The sequence below is a fragment of the Puma concolor genome, chromosome E4 (genome assembly GCF_028749965.1).
Source record: "Puma concolor isolate L17-30 chromosome E4, mPumCon1.1.hap2, whole genome shotgun sequence".
Lineage (NCBI taxonomy): Eukaryota > Metazoa > Chordata > Mammalia > Carnivora > Felidae > Puma > Puma concolor.
Window position 1 is genome coordinate 42,196,462 of NC_141683.1, and position 22,239 is coordinate 42,218,700.

General features: G+C 39.9%; 1 protein-coding gene across 4 annotated transcripts in view; it reads left to right on the forward strand.

The window, feature by feature from the left end:
- The window catches only part of CEP350 (centrosomal protein 350), a 157,322-nt gene extending 136,927 nt beyond the window's left edge, over positions 1–20,395 (forward strand). For 3 of the 4 annotated variants that reach the window (XM_086693113.1, XM_086693116.1, XM_086693114.1), the window contains 4 exons: positions 714–1,121; positions 1,224–1,370; positions 4,361–4,483; positions 16,527–20,395. In XM_086693113.1, coding sequence (XP_086549239.1) covers positions 714–1,121; positions 1,224–1,370; positions 4,361–4,483; positions 16,527–16,691 — 843 coding nt within the window. In that variant the 3' untranslated portion in view covers positions 16,692–20,395. Of the gene's footprint in view, positions 1–713; positions 1,122–1,223; positions 1,371–4,360; positions 4,484–11,731; positions 11,821–16,526 lie in introns of all 4 variants that reach the window. The other variant, XM_086693115.1, reaches the window with a different exon arrangement.
- The last annotated feature ends 1,844 nt before the right edge of the window (positions 20,396–22,239 follow it).

A 22,239-nucleotide genomic window follows, 5' to 3' on the forward strand; every position in this document is an offset into this window, starting at 1 on the left:
CTGAAGTATGATTGTCCTCTATTATGTCATGAGTGGTCACTGTAGGATTGTCACAAACACTGGCAGTTTTGTGCTGGATTGATGACCCTTGTGTGCTGTCTGGAGGTTAGATTCCCTTCCAGATCCACTGAACAGATTTACTCCATGGAGCTTTCCAGTGGTTCTCAATCCAGTTCTTTTTTGCCTATGAAATTATGTGTCTACCTATCTACTCAGTCATAATTGCTCTGCAGATATTGCCAGTTGTGATGTTGATTCTGGGAAAACTGAAATACATCCACTATGACATATACTCAGACAGACCATCAACTTAACTCGGGTTGCCCGTAGACAGTTGAACAAAAGTAATGATTTTGAGTAATTTGAGCCAGATAATCACCAGAGGTGAGAAATTTCATATATTGTTTCCATATCCCAGAGACAAGAGAGTCCTTCAGGAACAAAATAATGATGATTCAAAAAGAAAAAAACAACTAATCAATAAACAGTTTATAAAAATTCAGTTATAAGGCTTATGTAAGCAGAATTATGGGAAGCAGGATACTTTCTTCTTAAATTATTAATTAGTAGCCACCATGTTGTTTTTGTTTTGCTTATAGAGAAAGAGTAAACATACAAATAATATATTTGCTTTGTCTTTAAAAACAAAAAGCCCAAATGAATGATCTGAGGTTACTAAACGGTGCTCTGTTTGATTGGTTCCATTTCCATAGGAGAGTCCAGTATTTGGTGCCAGTGGACAGGAGGAGCTCGCTAAAAGACTTGCTGAACTTGAGATCAGCCGGGAGTTCCTGAGTGTGTTAGGAGATGATCAAGACTGGTTTGATGAAGACTTTGGTTTGAGCTCTTCTCACAAGATCCCCAAAAACAAGGCAGAAGAAACAATTGTACCTCTAATGGCAGAACCTAAAAGAGCTCCCCAAAAGCCATGTGAGACACTGTTGGCAGTCCCCCATACCACAGAGGAAGTAGAAACTCTTGTACATAATGCAGTGGAAGAACTCTGGAAATGGAAAGAATTAGGTCACGATCTCCACAGCATCAGTGTTCCTGCAAAACTGCTTGGCTGTGCCAGTAAGGGTCTAGATATAGAAAGCACTAGTAAAAGAGTCTACAAACAGGTATGTAACCTGGAAGGATAATTTTAATTTTTAAACTAATCTCTGTTGTTTGAAATTTGGATTTGTAGCCATTTTATTTTTGTTTCATTTTTCTCTGTCAAGGCGGTTTTTGATTTAACAAAAGAGATTTTTGAGGAAATATTCGCAGAGGATCCCAACTTGAATCAACCCGTCTGGATGAAGCCATGTAGAATCAACTCCAGTTATTTCCGACGAGTGAAAAACCCAAATAACCTTGATGAAATCAAGGTAAACTGCAAACTAGAGAGTATCTCCTTTTTTGACTTGCTGTTCATTTATGTAGATCTATAAATGCCGTAGAAGCAGGTACTCTTCTGTATGATTCTCCTTCTGTCCTCAAGGCCTTTTGCATAGTGGGTTTTCAGTACATGTTTGTTGATTCATGAAGTCCATGAGCAGTGGAGGGATGAGGTGAGAGAGAGTCCTGAATCCTCAAGTTTTTGCAAGTATAACTTTTTAACATTTCCTATGTGTACATAATTTATAATATTTAAAAAAAAATTAGGAAATACTCTGGGATATAAATTATTGGACTTCCAGGTAAATTTTTGGCAATTTAGAGATCATGGTACAGTATTCTAGAAGTATACCGGAAAACATGTCTCCTATCAAATATGCCAGCCCTAGACAGGTGTTACCTTTTCATCTTTGATTTTGGAGGTCTCAAATTAGCTATGTGGTTTTGAAATATGTGGGATAGTAATATGATATATAAAAAATATTGTTTGTTATCTAAGAAGCCCCTGAAAAGATTAAGTGCCTTGAAGCTACAGTGACTCCCAGCAAAACTTCAAAGTCACATTGGTGGAAATTTCTGCCCGTTCACATGTTTCTTTAATATAGCAAAGGTTGTATTCCCAGTGTAGTGCCTCTTGAACTGTAATGTGCATATGAATCACTGGGGATTTGGTTAAAATGGAGATTCTTACTCAGCAGGTCAGGAGTACCATTTCTAACAGACTCCCAAGCGATGTGGACGCTGTTGACCCTAGAACCCACCCTGAGGAACAAGGCTCTGGAATTGTGTTTTCCAGACTTATTTGATCACAGAAAGCCTGCCCCCTGCATCCTGCCCCTATAGCATACCTCCAGCTACAGTTGATCCTTGAACATCTTTGGGGGGTTAGAGCTGCCAAACCCCTACTCAGTTGAAAATCTTTAACTACTAACAGTCTACCGGAAACCTTACTGATAAATAGTCAATTAACACATATTTTGTATGTTACATGTTTTGTATACTGTATTCTTATAATAAAGTAAGCTAGAGAAAAGAAATGTCACTAAGAAAATCTTAAGGAAAAGAAAATACGTTTATGGTACTGTTATGTATTTCTTGAAAAAACTCTGTGTATAAGTGGGTCAACACAGTTCAAACCCATGTTGTTCAAGGGTCACCTGTGCTCATCTTACTGGTGTATTTTCCTACATCATCCAGGAGTGTATGTGGACTATTAAAATGTGGTAAAGAACATATACATTATTCTGGTATGTCATGTGGAGGCATTGCCTAAACAATTTAGTCTGTTTTTTTAATTGAGATATAATTAACATAATTATATTTGTTTTAGGTATACAACATAATGATTCTGTATTTGTCTATATTATTTTTAAAAAAGGTCACCACAAGTCTAGTTAGCATCCATCATTACACATGGTTACAAATTGTTTTGTGTGATGAAAAAATTTTAAGATCTCTCTTAGTGACTTTCAAATGTACAATACAGTATTATTTAACTACAGAAAGCTTTTGAAAATATTTTGTACTCACAGAACACCAACAGATATTTATGGGATGTCATGTATGCCTACACTGAAGTTAGGCAAACTGTGGCTCACAGTCCAAATCCAGCCTACCACCTGTTTTTATAAATGAAGGTGTATTGGACCACAGCCACACCCATTTGTTTAAATATTGTGTATGACTGCCATTCTGCTACAACAGCAGACTTCAGTAGTTGCGACAGAGACCAAATGGCCCACAAAGCCTTAAATATTTACAGGCTGATCCCCGCTTAAATTAAAGTAAGGAAGAAATAAAAAGCTTCCAAAGATTACTTTTGATTCATTAAAAAAAGAAAACTTCTAAAATGATTTTCAGCTTCGAAGAATAAAGTATCGGAACTGCCGGGGGAGCTTTTTCAAAACACAGGTGTACTCCATTGCTTTCAGCCCTCCAGTGTTGATACATCCTTGAAAGAGAGAGACCTAGAAAATGTGTGTGGATTGGTGGAGTTTGGGGGCACATTGGTAGTTTGAGAATCTTTTCAAATGATTCTGATTCATAAATGTGTCTTTTCCCCCCATTGACATTTTTTTAATGGAACCATAAAAAGTTGTAAACGCCAATTGTTTTATTAATAACAAAGGACAAATAAATTGAAATAAGAGAAGATACATAATGGGACGCCTGGGTGGCTCAGTTGGTTGAATGTCCAACTCTTGATTTCCACTCAGGTCATGATCCCAGGGTCGTGGGATCGAGCTCTACGTGGAGCCTGCTTAAGATTCTCTCTTTCCCTCTGCCCCTCTTCCCCACTCGTGCTCTCTCTCTCTCTTTCTCTCTCTCTCTCTCTCTCTCTCAAATAAAAAATTTTTTAAAAAGACAAGATGCATAATATATATCAACAATCAAAATACATATATCAGTATAACACACAGTTATGCTGCCCAGCGATTTTAATATTGAAATAACATTTTGTAAGGTATTTTTAAGGATGATAGTTTAAATACTGTTAGTAACATTACCATGCTTCTTATATTGAAGCACTGATTAATATTTTTACAATTCAATGTATTCAGTCATGGTGCTTCAAAATAAACTATCCCAGCCAAAGCCTGTACTTTGCTCCCACGGCACTGCTTCGAACCTTTATGTGGGATTAAGTGCAGAGATTTATTTAATGCTTTCTCTAATAGTTTTGCCCGCTTGAAGTTAGCTAATGGCAGTTCTTAGATAGAGGGGACTCTAAAGTGATTTTTCTTTGCAGATTCATCAGTGGGTTTTACTTTTGTATGTTGTGTAAAAAGAAAAATTCTTTAAGTAAAGTCAGAGCATTTGGAATGCTTTTGTCTTCAAATTGCTAAGTGGAACTGTTGAGTGGAAGAAATTTGTATGATCTTTTATTATAAATGCTATGTTCTTAGCATGCACCTGCATTATAAGCACTGACTCTCAGAAACTTGGCTGTTTGGTTCATTACTTCCTCTTATTTTCACAGAACTTCATAGCCACCGAAGTGCTCAAGTTGTTTAGTCTTAAAAAGGAGCCAAACCACAAAACAGATTGGCAGAAAATGATGAAATTTGGAAGAAAGAAAAGAGACCGAGTGGATCATATCCTGGTCAGTGTATATAACTGCAATATGTTTATTTTGACTGTCTCTTCTAAAATCAGAATGTAGTTACATTCTAAAAAGAAAAGGAATGTAACTGACCCTAAGTCTATGATAGTGAAGCCGTGAAGCCTTCATTTGCTGCATTTCTGCCCCTCAGTTTTGGAACTTGCTTTCTTTTGAACTTGACAGAAGAATATTTAACTGAACAGTATTTTGTGGGTGTGGAAAACTTGAGAAATAAAAAGCTGAGTGGATGAGGTACGGCATTAAGAAGAGATCAGTGTAGACTCTGGGGCCAGACTGCCTGCCTTTAAATCCCTTTTCTGCCACATACCTGGTGTGTAATCTTGGACAAATTGTCTAATCCCCTTGTGTCTCGTCTCCCTATCTGTAATCTACCAAGACAGTTATTAAGAGAATTAAAAGTATGTTTACATATGTATGTATGCAAGAGTTCCCTGGCTACATATAACTCAGTAAATACTAGCTGTTATGCTTTCCTCCTCGTTATTATTATCCAGAGCTTTTAGCTGGGTAGGATTTATTCCATTTGGCAATAGATTTCCCTAGCACTAGAAAAACATTTCTCAAACAAAAAAAAAAGAAAGAAAAAGGAAAGAAAAAAAAAGTCATTCTTTTCTTTGTTCCCTAAAAGAATGTTAAGCAGTAGCAAATTTCGGGAAACTCATTACTTGATTCACGTTTATCTCTAAACATTTTGATTCTGAACTATTTTATCTTGTCTGTATTTATATTCATATAACGAAAAACAAATGTAAGGCTTAAATTAATGAGTTTTCCCCAAGTGTGCGCCTTTCCATTGCTTCATTTACTCAGTAATGACTACACTAGATAAACATTTATTTAGAGTTTTATACTTTGCCATTCTTTTTCATGCCTTATTTGATCCTCACAGTAATTATATGAGGCAGGAAGGACTCACGTTATTCTGTGTTACAAATGAGAAAGTTTGGGGGCACCTGGCTGGCTTAGCAGAGTGTGTGACTCTTGATCTCAGAGTTCAAGTTCAAGCCCCACGTTGATTGTACAGATTACTTAAAAATAAAAAATCTTGGGGCACCTGGATGACTCAGTCAGTTGAGCTTCCGACTCCTGATTTCAGCTCCGGCCATGATCCCAGCATCGTGAGATCGAGCCCCACATGAGGCTCTGCCCTGAGGGTGGAGGGTGCTTAAGATTCTCTCTGTCTCCCTCTGCCCCTCTGCCGCGTTCGTGCTCTCTCCCTGTCTCTCTAAAAATGAGTGAAATTTAAAAAAAAAAAAAAATCTTTACAGAAAGTTTAGACTCAGAGATATTAAGTGACTTGCCCAGCAAATAAGAGCCAAGATTTTAAGCAACTTTTTCATAGCTCTTTGCCTCTTAAGAACGTGAACTTGTTCTCATAGTTCTACAGCAGCTTAAAGTTTGAGTTCTTGTTAATTTCTAAGTCCTTACTTCCTCTACTTCTTTAGGAGTTAAAGAAGAGAGCATGTCAAGAAACATTCATGTACCCCTTCTATCAGTTAAATTGATCATATCCTCTATAAATCATCTCAGGGCACACACTGAGTCAAGAATTGTGCTAATTAACGACTAATGTTACAGTGGTAAGCAAGACAGACCTAGCCCCTGCCTTCATGGATTTATCCTTGGCTGGAAAAACTAGCCGTTAATATATAATTTACATAAGTAAATTAGAAATTTTATAAATTATAAATTAAGTGATAAAAATAGAGGAACAGAGAGCTTTATACAAGCATAACTCAGAGGAAACTGATCTGATGAAGATGGTCAGGGAAGACTTCCCTGAGGAAGTGACATCTGAGCTGAGACCTTAAAGACGAGTAAGCATTAACTGGGTTCTAAGATATAAGAACAATTCACGGAAAAGCAAACCACGTTTGCAAAGACCTGAAATGATCATGGGTCTGAGCTGAAATGTTAGCACGGCTGGAGGTGGCATAAACTGGAGAGGTAGAGTCTGTATCCTGCAGTGCCTTGTAAGCCACGTCAGGGATTTTGGATTTTATTGTAAAAGCAAGGAGTTTAAGCAAGAGAGATTACAAGACCAGATCTGCAGTTTTAAAAGTCCTGGAAATGGGACACCTGGGTGGCTCAGTCAGTTAAACATCCGACTCTGATTTCAGCTCAGGTCACTGATGGCGTAGAGCTTGCTTGGGATTCTCTCTCTCCCTGTCTCTCTGCCCCTCCCCTGCTCACACTTTCTCTCGCTCTCAAAAAAAAAAAAAAAAAAAAAGAATTAAAAAAAATTAAATTAAAATGCTGGAAGAATCCTTCAAAAGAAATGTGTGGAGGAAAAAAGACCAGTGAGAAGGATGTAGCCTGTAGGTCAAAGGTGACTGTTTAGGTTTATTGAAGCAAAACTTCTTAGGTAAGTTTATCTTGAGCACATGTCAAGTAAATGAGGAAACCAGCATAGTGTAGCAGTTCAAAATGAACAGAGAGTGAAGGCTTAATGCATGCGGCTTCCAGCTAGTTACAGACAGCTCTCACTTCACATGGTTATAAAAATGTCATCTTCACAGTGAAAGGATTAAATATGTTGGCAGGGGAGCAACAACTTGGAGGCATCTTCAGACTGGAATTGTTAGTCAGAAATGACAAGTAATACATCTCACAAGTGAACAATAAATGAATTGATTTGTAGCTCTTTATTAGACGTACCACAAAACAAGATCTTGTCCTTCGAAGGCATAGGCTTCCAGGTGCCAGATAGGATCACTTACACAGGAAAACATTGGTCTCTCCAGCAGTTTTCAGAAAATTCTTAAATAGCAAACAAAAATTCCTTTTGCTAGTATGAGATTATTATAGCTTGGGTGAGGGTAACGTCAATGTACAACAATTCAGGAGAGTTGGGAGTTGGGAAAATAGTAACAACATATATTTTGTGAATATTCCCTTTGTTGGTCATAAACTTTTTCACCTTCCTACAGAGAGACCTGGGCCTATGTAACTTGTTTCATGAGTTCACTCTTAATGTATAGCAAAATGATACTGTTAGTTCCTTGAGTTAATGATTAAAAATGCTAAATAAACTCCTCTCCCACTGTTAGATTTAGCCAACCTAGCATCTGGAGATTCTAATGCTCTTGCATAGAGAGATTGAGATTCAAAACAACAATTTTTTTATATCACATGAACCAAAATTTTTCCCATAGTACAAAAGAAAAACCATGTTTATTATAAAACAACCATGCTCATTTTAGGAAATTTAGAAAATATTGGTAAATCAAAAGAAAATCATGATAATTTCATCACCTAGATAGCTCTTAATGTTGTGATGTATAGACTTAGAGTCTTTATACAGAGGATTTTTTTTAAACAGTTGAGATCATGGTCTCTTTTTTGTAAACTGATTGTTTTTAGTCAATAAAATGTGAACTTTTTTCTTGTCACTAAATGTTCCTCTATTTTATATCACATTTAATAACTTTATCCCATTTTATTGTTGTGGAAATATAGTAATCTGTTGTACGGATGTACCATCATTTATTTAACCAGTCAGTAATTTTTTTTGCTCTTTTAAACGGCAGTGTTGTAATAAACATCTTGTGATATGGTAGATCTTTGTACTTATTTCCAGTGGTTTCCTTAGGATAAACTCCTAGAAATAGAATCACTGATTAAAAGCATATGCAGAATGTTAAGGCTTACGTATGTGTTGTCAAATTGTTCTCCAAAAAGGTCGTAGCAATTATACATCCTTACCAGCACGGTACAAGAGTGGAGGTTCCCACCTTTGCCAATACTAGCTACTACCGATGTGTAAGTCTTTACCAAAAGAACGAGCTCATTTTGCTCTATTTAATTTTATTATCAATGTGGTTAATATTTTTACCTGTTCATTGGTTATTCTAAATCTTTTGCATATTTAATCCTTACTTATTTCAGAATGACAAAAAAGAATGAAAATAATACAGAAACCATTGTTTCCACTTTTCTAACGTCCATACTTTAGTATTTCGTTAATCCCACAAACATCATGTCAGCTCTCAGCCTTTGTCTGCAGGTCTGTCTGTCTGCTCTGATCTCAGCCCCTGCTCCTGAATTCCGGCTTACTTACATATTGAATTCTAGGACGATCGTTCTTTCACTTCAGCAGCTTGAAGATACTATTTTCCTGTAATCTGACCTCTCTTATTGGTCTTGAGACATCTGCTGATAGTTCTTTTTGGGGAATCTGTCTTATCTTTTTGGTTTCTGTGGAAGACCGTGTGTGTGTTTGTGAATTTGTGTGTTTGTTTCAGTTTCTCTGGATGTGTCTAGATGTGGATTTGGCTTGGTTTTGTTTTTTTTTCGGGCTTTGGACTCACTATGCTTATTAAATCTATGGATTCATATCTTTACTCAATTCTGGAAAATTCTCAGCTATTGTCTCAGAATATTGCCTCTCCCCAAGTCTCCAGTTCCCCGTGGCGCCTCTCTGGACATCCCTTTGGCCCTGTTCTCTCTTCCACGGTGCTTGATTCTTCCCCTAAATAGTTGCAGCTCTTGCCACTCTTTTAAATCCCTATTTGTTCTGGTAGTCAGGATTTTCCTCTTTTCTCAAGATTTCCCTATGCATTACAAATATTTTTTGTTGTATTTTATCCAATATATCTGTCTTTATATGAGAACTTTTTCGCACCACCTTACTCTTATGTTACCATTTTTACTCTGACGGGCTTGCCAGCTAGTTGTGGTGTTGGGGGTGGTGGTGTTTTAACGTACGCCAGGAGTTTTTCAAATTTTATTTCTAAGTCATATTTGGGTATTATCATTTAAAAGAGCAGAAGAAGTCAGTGATTAACATTTTGGTCAGCTCAATACTATAGATAAAATGAAGCCAGCTTTTCTTATAAAATTGATGAGTTTTATTGTTTTTCTAGAGTTTTGACTGTTGGTAATTTTGCTTAGGATCTTTAGATTTTAGAGGTCCTGAAATATCCTGAGCCTCATTTAATATTCTTGGATGTACGATCCCCAGAATGCTCCCACGGATGTTAGTGCCACTAAAATGAGAAAATAGGGCATAGCAGTTAAGAGCCAGATCTGTGGAATCAGACTCCTTGAAGGTTCCAAACTTGTCTCCTACCACTTATTAACAACGTGACTTTGGGCAGGTTACCTCTCTGTCTCTCAGTCTCCCCCTCTGTAGAGTGACAGCCTCATAGAGTTGTAGTGATGACCAAATGAGGTGCTGCATGTCTTAAGTGGCATATAGAAAGCTCTCAAAAGTAGTAGATATTATTAGTGTAAACGTTTTTATTGATTTACAATCATTTTCTTATTTGATCCCTACCCTCCCTGTCTATAAATAGCCAGAGTCTAAATTATGTCACTTAGAACTTGGGTCAGAAATTTGACTTGGTGCTATGAGATACATTATGAAAATTTTTGTTTTCTTGCATTGTGAAAGTAAAAATTTCATCTTTTTATTAAAAATACACATGCTGGGGCACTTGGGTGGCTCAGTCGGTTAAACGTCCGACTTTTGGTTTCAGCTCAGGTCATGATCTCATGGTTCGTGAGTTCGAGCCCCGCGTCAGGACGGTGCAGAGCCTGCTCCGAATTCTCTCTCTCCCCCTCTCTCTGCCCCTCCCATGCACACGCGCTCTGTCTCAAATAAGTAGACTTGAAAAAAAATAAGAATAAAAGCGTACATGCTTCTCAGCTATAGTAGTTTTAATCTGTTACCTATGTCTGATAGATGAAAGCATTGGACTCAGAACAAGCAGATGCTGTCACCTCTGCCTAAAGATCCTAACACTACTAGCTAGATTTAATCCCAGAATGTTGTGACTCCATCTTCCTATAAGATCATATAATATGTCAGCCATATCGCCAAGTTTTTCAATATACTTTTTGACCAGTTCCAGTATTTTCTTTCATCACACTGCTTCATCACCACACAGTCCAGTGTGATGAAAGAAAAGATTAACACAGAATTAAATCATGTGAAAAGTTTAATTGGAGAAGGGACTCTGATGTATGTATACATAAATACCATGCTTTACAACGATAAGGAAGAACTAGAGAAAACTATTCACATATTTCCCTGTTACAGCATTAGATCCACTGAGCTCCCAGGAGCATCTGTGGCCAGTTCAAATTAACCCAATCAGTCAATCAATCAATCAATCAATCAATCATTTCTTATGGACCTGCTATGTGCTAAGTAGTATTCTAGGCCCTGGGAATACATTAGTGAACAAACCAGACAAAATGCAAGGAGCTTTCATTCTAGTAAGGGAGACAGATACATAAGAAAAATAAATCTATGGAGGCAATAAGGGAATATTGGGGGTTGCAGTTCTAGATAGGATGGCTGGAAAGATTTTACTGAGAAGATGATATTTGTTTAAAGGACTGAGGGAAATGAAGTGAGCCAAACATTCATCCAGGGGAAGAAAATTCTGGAAAAGATACATTGGTCCTTGATTATTAGGGAAAAATCACTGGGGAGTCAGAAAAAGTAGTAGGAGATGATGTCCCAGAAGTACCGGTGTGTGTGTGTGTGTGTGTGTGTGTGTGTGTGTGTGTGTGTGTGTGTGTACACGCACAGAGGGCCGTATCATACAGGGTCTAATAGGCCCTTGTAAAAACTAGGTTTTACGCTGAATAAGATCAGCAGACATTTAAGGTTTGAGCAGAAGAGTGATGTGATCTGACTTAATTTATTTAACAGGATCACTGTGACTGCTGTGTTGAGAATAGACTGAGGGAATGGTAGTAAAGGCAGGAGCAAGGAGACCAGCAAGATATTGTCATAATCCAGACAAGCAATAATAGTGGCTAGCACCAGTGTGGTGGTGTTGAGGTGGTAAGAAGTGGTCAGATTCTAGACAGATTTGCAAAGCAGAATGGAATTGCTGATAAATTGTGCCATATGAGAGAGGGAAAAGTATTAAGAATAACTCCATCGGGTTGGCCTGAACAACTCAAAGGATGGAACTTCCCTTTGCCGACTTGAGGGAGACTGAGAGGAGCAGGTTGGGAAGCAATATCAAGAGGTCTGTTCTGAACCTGTTAAATTGGAGGTGTCTGATAAACATCCAAATGGAGATACTGAAGAGGCAAGTGGACATACGAGTCTAGATCTCAGGCACGAGTCCTAGGCTGGAAGTAGGACCTTGGGAGTGGTGGACACATAGATGGCAGTCAGAGCCCTGAGACCAACAGAGTGTAGACGCAAAGGGAGGAGGTCCAAGGACTTAATTCCTGACACACTCTAATGTTTTATGTATTCAGAAGATGAGGAGGAACAAACAAACGAAACTAAAAAGGAGCAGCCAGTGAAGTAGAAGCAAGCCAGGAGAGGGTGGGGTCCTGGAAGCCAGGTAAGAGTGTTTTAAGGAAGAGGCAAGAATCAACTGCATGGGATACAGCTAATTGGTCAAGTAAAATGAGAACTAAGGATTTGCCATGGGATTTAGCAACGTGGCGGTCTTTACTGATCTTAACATTAATACAAAGACTTTGGGTGGCGTGCATGAGGTAAACGTTTGATTTTCAGTAGGTTTCAAGAGAGAACAAGAGATTAGTGAGAGCAAAAATGGACATGTCAAAGGAGTTTTTTTGTGAAGCGAAAGATGGAGGGGGACATGGTGACAAGAGAGCATTCTTGTAGCTTGAAAGAAATATGCTGACAGGAAAAAGGAGAGATTGTGATGGCGCAGAGGAGAGAGCACGGCAGGAACATGTCCCTGAGTCGGCGCGGTGGCATCCACACTGTGGACGGGTGCCCTCCCGCTGAACGTGAGCACTTGTGACAGGATGATCTGTTATAGTAAATATTCCAGAATGAACAGTAGCTTCCTCCAAAAGTTGCTTTCCAAAAGGAAATGTGTAATTTAGCTGTCATCGCTCAGACTAGGAAGGTCCTTAATCAGTCTTAACTCTCCCTATGTTAGTAGGCATTATTTGAGGTGAGTAAAATACAAAGAAAGTTTTTTGTTTTTTTTTTTTTAAACAGAAGGGCCTCCATTAGCCAGAAATAAGAACAGAAATATTTCTTTCAGCTCCAGGTCTCATTCACTCTGTCTCTTTACCACTCCAGAAGGACATTAAGTTTTCTCTTAGGTTAGCTAAGAATATGAAGAGCTATTTTTAGCAATGCATTCTCAAAGGGTATGTGATGTGGGATGAACGACAAGAAATTAGACCAACTCTTGCAATATCCTTTACACATAGTAGCCTTGGAAATTGCCTCTACTGTAGGTACAATTGCACTAAGGACAAATCCTGTAGTGAAACCACCTAGCTTATGATTGAATCTCCTTTACAAGTTAAGGTCTTTGTTAAGGTACGAGATAGCTCCTGAGGGTCTACCTATTGTTGATAAGTTCTTTCTCATAGAAAGCCATAGTAAGGGTTTTCTTTCATATAATTAATTATAATTTACTTCTCCAGCTTTGGGGTTTTATCTAACAATTTGAATTCTTCCTGCATGCCTTTGAGGCAGCTGTCGTGTTGCACCTGAGTCTTTCTCTCCCTTTTAAACGGTATTCTCTCCTTTTGTCTGATAGTGTTTTTAAGTCCCCTCAACATCTTTTCACTTTACCTCTTTTTTCAGTGTCCCTCTTTATTTTTTTTTTTTTAATTTTTTTTTTTCCAACGTTTATTTATTTTTGGGACAGAGAGAGACAGAGCATGAACGGGGGAGGAGCAGAGAGAGAGGGAGACACAGAATCGGAAACAGGCTCCAGGCTCTGAGCCATCAGCCCAGAGCCTGACGCGGGGCTCGAACTCACGGACCGCGAGATCGTGACCTGGCTGAAGTCGGACGCTTAACCAACTGCGCCACCCAGGCGCCCCATCAGTGTCCCTCTTTAAATACTGTGCACAGAACTGACCATATAATACTTCGTGTATTTAATTAGTACAGACATGCAACCCTTCGTTTTTTAGATATTACACTTGGACCAATGCAGTTTATAATTACATTTGTTTTATTTTTAGCTACATCATTCTCACAAGACTCACAAAAACTTAGGAAACCCCCAAGACCAAAGTTTCAACCTGTCCCTCTATAGTTATTTTGGGGACCCAAATATAGGACCTTATTCTTTTATTGAATCATCTTGTTAAATTTGGCTCTTCATTCCAAGCTACCCATACATTTTTGAGTTTGTTTTTCCAACGTAGTTCTGTTCTCAACTTCTTGTTACCTCTAAAATTCATCCGGGTCATTGCTGCAAACGATGAACTGGACAGAGCCAAAGACAGCCTTTTAGCACTCAGTAAAAAATCCATGTGCCAGATGTTTAGCACATTCTATTCGCACCATCCTTGTCACTGAGAAATTAAAATTATTAGACTGACTTTTTAATGTAATTTAATTTTTTTTAAATTTTTTTTAACGTTTATTTATTTTTGAGACAGAGAGAGACAGAGCATGAACGGGGGAGGGGCAGAGAGAGAGGGAGACACAGAATCGGAAGCAGGCTCCAGGCTCTGAGCCATCAGCCCAGAGCCCGACGCGGGGCTCGAACTCACGGACCGCGAGATCGTGACCTGAGCTGAAGTCGGACGTTTAACTGACTGAGCCACCCAGGCGCCCCTAATGTAATTTAATTTATATAATACATATTAATTTACCATACATGCATAACACATCTTCAGGAACAGAGGAAAATGTGTAAGAAAATAGAATAGGCTCCAAAAGCCAGAAGAAAAAAACACGGAGGCAGATCTGCAGGCTACGAGATCCCTCAGTTGCCATAGTTGAAGTTCTGAGTTGGGCTTTGTGCTTTTTGATGGCTAAAGCAAAATGGAAAACATGATATTAGTCCTCACCAGCCAAAAGGGAGATGGTTCCTGCTCTTAAGGAGGAGCAAAGCTTTTGCTAAATCTGATGAGGGCACTGTGGCGGCTCATCGTCTGTGCACTGAGATAACAGATGAAGTCCCAAGCATATATTCTACTCTAAGGCCACAATTGGTTGCATTAGGACAGTGCTTCCTAAATTTTGTTACTGGGGAGGAGAAAAGATTTAACCTTAAAGGTTGAGAAAACTTATAAAAAGGAAAGCTGTGCAACTTTGTTTGGACAAAATTCATGAGCAATATGAAATCTTATGTGGTGACACACCTCTTAGCTTTCCCAGAACATGGTTCTCCCTCAACACCAGTTCGAGAAGTGTCGCATTAGGCTGTTGCATACAGCATCCTTCATGAGAGGAACACCAGTTCCTTGGGAGGTTAATTGTGTTTCTTATGCATCCATACAAAATGATTCTTTGATCAAATAAATATGGGAAACCCTGGATTAAATGTTTCTTGGGGTGCCTGGGTGGCTCAGTCGGTTAAGCGTCCAACTTTGGCTCAGGTCATGATCTCGTGGTTTGTGAGTTCGAGCCCCGCATCGGGCTCTGTGCTGACAGCTCAGAGGCTGGAGCCTGCTTCAAATTCTGTGTCTCCCTCTCTCTCTGCCCTTCCCATGCTCATACTCTGTCTCTCTCTCTCTCAATAATAAATGTTAAAAAAAAATTTTAATAAGTTTCTTTACTGGTGGACTTCTTTTCAATAGGCTAATTTACATTGTGAAACTCCCAGAGGGAGCTTTCTAAAACTTATTTGACCTTGGAGCCCTTTCTGGTGGCATATGTGTTCACGGATCATAAATTAGGGAACAGAGGAAATGGATGTTTTGTAAACCCTTCAAAAACTCTCCTCAAAGAGAAAGAATGTGGCAGCCACCGTGTCATAGATCTGTCAGCCCTGGCCAAGGGCACCTGTCAGGCAAGGCTGTTCTTTCTTCTTGTGCTCTCAAACTCCAGGGCAGTGGAGTGTTCTCATTTCCTCTTAACAGGAACCAGAGTACCAAGTGCCCACCTTCACTTCCTCTGCGTCTTTCGAGATGAAACTCTGATCAGGGCAAGTCAGGTATTTGTGGTTGTATGGCTTTTTCACCAAGTTAGATTTCTGGTTAGACACTCCGGTCACTGAATTTCTCACTAGATTGGGGTTTACAATCCCACTTTCTCCGCCTGACCTCCAACCCACATACAGTATCATTACATACTGTTAAGTCTCATATGTTTGTTTGTTTTTAAGAGTAGTCTTTAAAAATTGTAAACAAGCAAAAAAATCTTGGACAGTTAGTTCTAACTTGATTGGTTTTAGTTTACCTTGGGAATCCCCAAACCTTAAAACACAACTAATACTGTAATAACATTGTATGATGACAGATGGTAAGTACACTTACCATGGTGAGTATGGCATACTGTATGGAATTGTTGAATCACTGTGTCAACTAACATTGGGTGTCAACTATACTTCAGTTAAAAAAAAAAAGAGCAAGTATTACATGACTGATTTTTAAAATAAACTTAAGCAATAATACATTTTAAAAATACTGTAATGAAGGGGCGCCTGGGTGGCTCAGTCGGTTCAGCATCTGACTTTGGCTCAGATCATGATCTCACAGTTTGTGAGTTTGAGCCCCGCATTAGGCTCTGTACTGACAGCTCAAAGCTCTGTCTCTCAAAAAATAAATAAACATAAAAAATAAAATAAAAATACTGCAATGAATATTAAACTTCATTTATTTATAATATTCTAAAATCGCATTCAGTATTTTCTTTGGATATATACATTTTATAATTGTAAATCCATACATCTAAGAGTTTACATTCTTCTCTCCCCCTTAAATCCTTATACACATTTGCTTATGTTGTCATAGACAACACACTTGTAATCCTTAATATCTATAATACCTTAATATCTAATATAAATCCTTAATATCTAAAATATCTTAGTAAAATACTGGAATATCGTCAAATTCTACTCTGACAGTTTTGAAGCCACTTTTATTTGGCAGTTGAGTTTTTTTCAAATCTCTTGCAACTTGAAAAGGGATCTTGATACCATCATATAAACTACCTTTTGTCTGACTTATTTCCTTGGTCTGTGTTCTCATGGACGGGCATGTAATACACAGTGATATATAATAATGCCTACTATCAGGCATTGCATTAATATGATTAGTTTTGTAGCTTTTGTGCGACAGTAATTTTCTCGCCTTGTTGTTCCCTAAATTCCAGGTGCAGGAGCTGCACGAAGAGGAGGCGCAGTGGGTGAACTATGACGAGGATGAGCTGTGTGTGAAGATGCAGCTCGCCGAGGGGATCTTCGAGACCTTGATCAGAGATACTATCGATGTTCTGAATCAGATCAGTGAAAAACAGGGGAGAATGCTACTTGTGTGACATCTTGCAAATAAATCGAACACTGAGTGTAATATGAGTCCTGGGCCTTTCTGCCTCCTGATACACACCCCATCTCCATCATAGCAAGAGTGCTCCTGGACTTGGTACCTTTCCTTAAAGACTACTGGTTTGGAGTTCATGGGACCATGCGGTATATCTGGTGTGACAGCCTTTGCCTTTAGAGACCGTCCACTGGATCCATTGGTTATTTTCGGTGGGCAGGGCCGCACTCCTGATGTTGACACGCGGTATAATCCTACACCTCTTGTTAGCGCCCCTACCAGGTCCCAGATGTGGGCTGAAAACACCAGACTCACCTCTTAGCTTAGACGAGGCTGTCTCTTCGTTGAATCTGAAGTCAGGCGGGGTGAGGTGTATAGCTAACGTGCGTCCTACCATTTTGGAGACGTAATCCTGGTCTATACCATGAAAGTCATAAATGGACACGATAGTCTCTCAACAGTATTAAACCCTTAACCACTTCTAAATAGGCAAGTTTAATCATGTGTGCCTATTTCACACTTTGGAATTCCTTTCGCTTCTTTTTGAAGACCGTTTTCTTCCATTCTTGCAGTTGAGCAGCACCGAGTGGACCTGTCGAGTTAACAAATCAGTGGTAGCCTTGCTTTCTGAGCACCATCTACAGAATTTTAAACCTTTGCATTATTTTTAGTTTTCTCTGTGTGGGCATGAAAACGAGGAATGCCCCCACTGAAGACCGGGCTCGAAGGACGGATGCGGGGCCGGCTCCTCTACCCCTTCTTCTGTCCCTGCACTTTGCTTACTCCTTCTAAACCTCTGCCAGCTGCTCCCAGAATCCCAGATCCTCAGGACCATCTCAGGCATCCAGGCATGGCAAAAGTGGAAATGATTCATTTTGGCCTTCAAACGTTCGACTCCCCCCCCACCCCCCATCTCTCCCCCAAGAAGTCAGAGACGCTATTACTTGAATGATTTAGGAAATGAGTGTGTGCACCAAAGACAAAAAGATATTGTCTGTTGTTCGTGTGCTTGTGTTGCGCTATGGAACGTTTTTTTTTTAATTTATTTTCAGATAAATTATTAAGTTGGAAACGTGTGTCCCTATTCAGAAGTGAAAGATTCTTCTTGTAATAGTTAAGCTTCCGTCTTGAAGCTTCTGTGGTTCATAGTCTTTGCACAGGAAATCTACGGTTTAAACAGACCCGTACACATATCGAAGAAGGCAGTTTGATTCGGTGAAAAGAAGATGAGCTTTTCCGAGATCACCTGCAGTAGCAGGAATGGAATAAGGTGATTTAAAGACACTGCACAATTCAGTTCTGCCTCTCCTGCAGCATTGCTTCTCACAACTCTTACCTGTACCTGAAAAGAAATACATAGACTCCAGCTGCTACGTTAGAGCACACATGATGCTCTCCGGGACCTCAATACACTGCCTTCTCGACTGGTTTCTCTTAATCGGTCCCATCCTTCTTCAAGTAATCTAGAAGAATGTGGATAATCTTAGGCGTGAATGTAAATGCCTTAATATTGGAAGGTCCTGACTAGAAGCATGATATAAGACATCCACTGGATTCCTATTTACAAATATCCTGGAATGTTAGAGCTTCACAATATGTTAGAAAAACCCCAAAGATGGTATAATCTTTAAGTGTGCACGTTCGTTCATTTCTGCATCTTCCCTGTCAACTTGCCTTTGCGTCTCAAGTGTTTCACTATGCACACTTCCATTCCTCCTTGGTTTCATCTTGTCATCATGAGACACTTACTGAAATGATCATTGGAATATTTGCATTTTGCACAATGACTGGTCTGATAGCTCTTGACAAATAAGGAAAGCACTGAAATGTGGTGACTGGGTCTCGGGAAATGCGCAGTTTGATGCATCGCCAGCATTTCTTCTGGGCTTTTGATGTTGAGCTCTAGTCTTGTAGCCATAACGAGCAGATTGACTAAGAGAAGCTAGGGTTTCTTGGGGTTATTAACCAGTAGTGTGGAGATATGTTCTCACGCGGCCAAGGAAAAGCAAAGGCCTTTGTTTTTAGTCTGTGTTACTTGGAAGACAGAAAAACATCTTGTCTACACCCTTTGGCTGTTTGTAGGATTACATTGTCCTTATGATACTGAAACTTTACAGCTGCTATAAATTTTTTATAAGTGAATATAAAAATAATATAATAGGAATATAGGTTGTTTTTCTACATTCTCATTATTTGGATCTAAATCAATTTTTAATAAGAAAGTTAATCTTTACTCTTTATGACATTATGATTCCAGAAAAGGAAAAGAGTAGATCAGAGTGCGGAGCCCGTAGAGTTCCGTGGTGAGGGCGCTGCTGGGGCTGCGCGGTCCTCAGAAATCCGGGCTCCACCGGGGAGGCAGCGGTCGGTCCGTCTTGCCCCTGCTTAGAAATGGTTGTCCATAGTTTGGTAGCAGAAAACAGAGGAATCTATAATTAGCAGATTTCTTATTATTTTAACTATTGGATATAATGGAAAAGGTGTTTCTTGTTAGCATTAGGATTGATGACTGTGGACATGCAGCCACTCGTTCCATATTGGGATCTTTTTAATCAAGCTCTGCCTCTTCAAGAATCTAAATAGTCCCTCTTTCTAATCTTTGTTCCTTCTCCCCACGCTCCCATCCTCTTTCACTCTTTCTTTGTAATTCCTCTAAGAAAAAGATCTTTGCATCAGCAGTAATATCTTTTAGAATAGCACTATCAGAATTTAGTAGTAAACCAACATAGAGGCTTCAGATTTATTTCTGAGTCCAAAATAATTTGTGCTATCCAGGGTACTTGACTCTGGGTTAAATAAGTACAGGGTATAGATTCCCTCTTCAGGTCTAAACAGGAATTTTTATTCTAGGGAAAAGTGGGAAGAGCTCAAAAGTAGTTAATAAGGAAGGCAATTTGTTTTTCTTTTACCCGAAAGAAAAGAAAATTCCTTCTGTGACTACAGGTCTCTGAGAAATTATCTTTCAGAAGAGATTTCATTGCTCATAAGAGTGTTGTGGCCTATTGATAAAAACAATTTTGTTCACTTTCTTGTCTTGAAAAAAAGTGGCCTTAGCTTTTTGCAATACTTGAATAAAGTGTGTACTCGCACAGCGTTAGAGACTCATAACTTTTCTGCAAGAAGTTCAAACTTACATCTTCTTTTACTACCTTAAGAATACTAGTGAATAAAAACATTAATTCAAAGAGCAAATGATAGAAACTACAATGATGTTTAATGCAAATTGTAGGAACTTACATGTTTACAAATCATCTTAAACTGGTTGTGCAGCAATTCAATAAAATATCTTTGTATTATAAAAATGTGAAGAAAACAATGTAAACTGATGTAAAGGAGGTACTGTCATTTTAATTAACCTGTATGTTTAATAGCTTTTCCTTCCGGACTTTGCAAAGCCTTCTCGGGAAACACGTTGCAAAGCGTTCTCTGGGAGGCCTGGCCTCCGTGTGTGTACTGTACTGTGCAGACATGAAAAAACAAACCCGTTTACTGTGTATGTGTAAATAGCCTGGTCACCAGGCCATTTTCAGCCAATAGTCACATCCGGTGCAGCTCGCACACGACACTTGGGGTGTGGTTTGTAAGTATGACCTGTAAAATAACTGGGATGGATTCCCATGTATACCTGTGTAAATAGATTTGTTAACTGAAATGTACTTTAAGAAAAGAGAAAATCTGTAAATAAACTGATTTATAAATTAATACCGTGTCAGGTGTTTGCGTCCTCACCTTTGGAGACAAGTGTAGAAAGCCACAGTCCCCGTGAAGTTCACTGACTTCTGGTTGCCGGCGGGACAGCCGACTAGGCTGAGCTGTGTGGAGGACCTGTTTGCCGTGCTCACAGACGCACACGTCTGAGCAGCCTGGGCTCTGACGTTCGTCACTCGTTTGTCCAGTCGTTGGGCACAGCTTCGTGTCCTGAGCACTGGGCAGAGGGCTGGAGAGGTAGCGGAGGCAATGGACGTGGTCCCTGATCTCATGGAGCTTAAAGTCTACTGAAGGCGTCATCAAAAAAGAACTTCCAAAACAATGTCTAACAGATTGCAGGAGGTGCTGAAATGAAGCACTCACGGGGGTTTGAGAATCTATTGACAAAAGGACCAGCAAGGGTGGGGATGGGCCAGAGAAGAGCTCTCTGACAAATGATAACTTTGAGCTCCATATTGATGGGTTTCTTCCCTGTAATTCATGGGAAAACTCTTCTCTCCCAGGTGACTTGATTTCTGATCATCCTCGCAAAATAACACACAGAAAAGTCACACACAATTAAGTGGGCCATAAAAAAGCAAGCATCCAATGACTAGGTGTGGAGGCTCTAATTTATTTCTAGAAATACAAGCTTGGAGAAGAATGGAGCTAGCGATCTAGAAGAATAAAAGAATTTCAAAGGTTGCAACGTATGGCCCTCAGGATCATGAATCCTCTCTGGTCCAACAGACTGGAAGTAACCACCATCATCACGCCTGAATTCCTCTAGTAGCTTCCTGATGGCCAACCCTGCTATACCTTTAATCCCTACACAACCGTGAACCTTAATGGAATTCTCGGAAGAGGACTAACCCCAAATTGTGGCAGGTTCTAAAATATTTCTTGTGATTCCCAGAACAGACGTGTGAGTGAACGCCCATGATGTGCCAGATACTGTGTTTGGTGCTCAGGGCATGATAGGAATGACAGGTTGAATCTTGGCGGGGGGGGAACCCAAATATCCATATCCTTGAATCAAAATACGTGAAAGTAGTAGGTAGATAGATGGCAGAGCTAAGAAAGGTGACACCCAAAGTGATGTGATCTACAGGGGCGAGTGCTGGAGAACCAGCCAGTGCCCTACGAAAAAGCTCAGGAATGGGAGATAGTGACTGCCACAGGCAAAGGTGGGAAGCAGGGGGATTGTCCCTCCCTTCACTGGGAGGCCAGGCTATGTGGCCAAGGTTAGAAGGCAGGTAAGTGGCACCCAGGGAAGAGACCAATGCTGTGGTACGAGGTTGCTGAGAACAGACAACAGCTCTCAGGCTCACAAAGTACAGCGTTTCCATACGGAGAGGAAAGACTGCACAAGACCCAGCCTCTTGCAGTGCCTGGGTCTCCCGTGGCCAGCAGGTCCACTCGGAAGCCAAAGGGGGAGACGGGACTGCACGCACACCGTGTTGTGATGCCGAGGAAGGACCAGAGCCCTCCCTGTGGGGTCTGAAATACAGAAAGCTGGGGGTGTGCCTGCGGGCCACTGACACACGCCCTTCAGCAGAACAAAGGCGCACGTGTTGAGTCTGAATGAGGGAAGTGCCTTCCCACACAAGGCGATAAGCTCAGCACAGGCTGTGAGGACTCTATCTCTTGGTTAAGGAAGTGTGCCAGGGCCAAGGCCCATTTTTATGAGACTGTGCAGGAGGCGAGAAGCTGTGGATGACTGCCTTTCCCAACAATCCACCCCACCTCCCCTGCTCAGCCACTGAACTAGCAGATAAAGCACACCAGATCCGGTAGGACGACTGTTTGCCACAAATGGGTAGGCGGAGCTGGGTCCAGGAGCCCCTGAACAATGCATA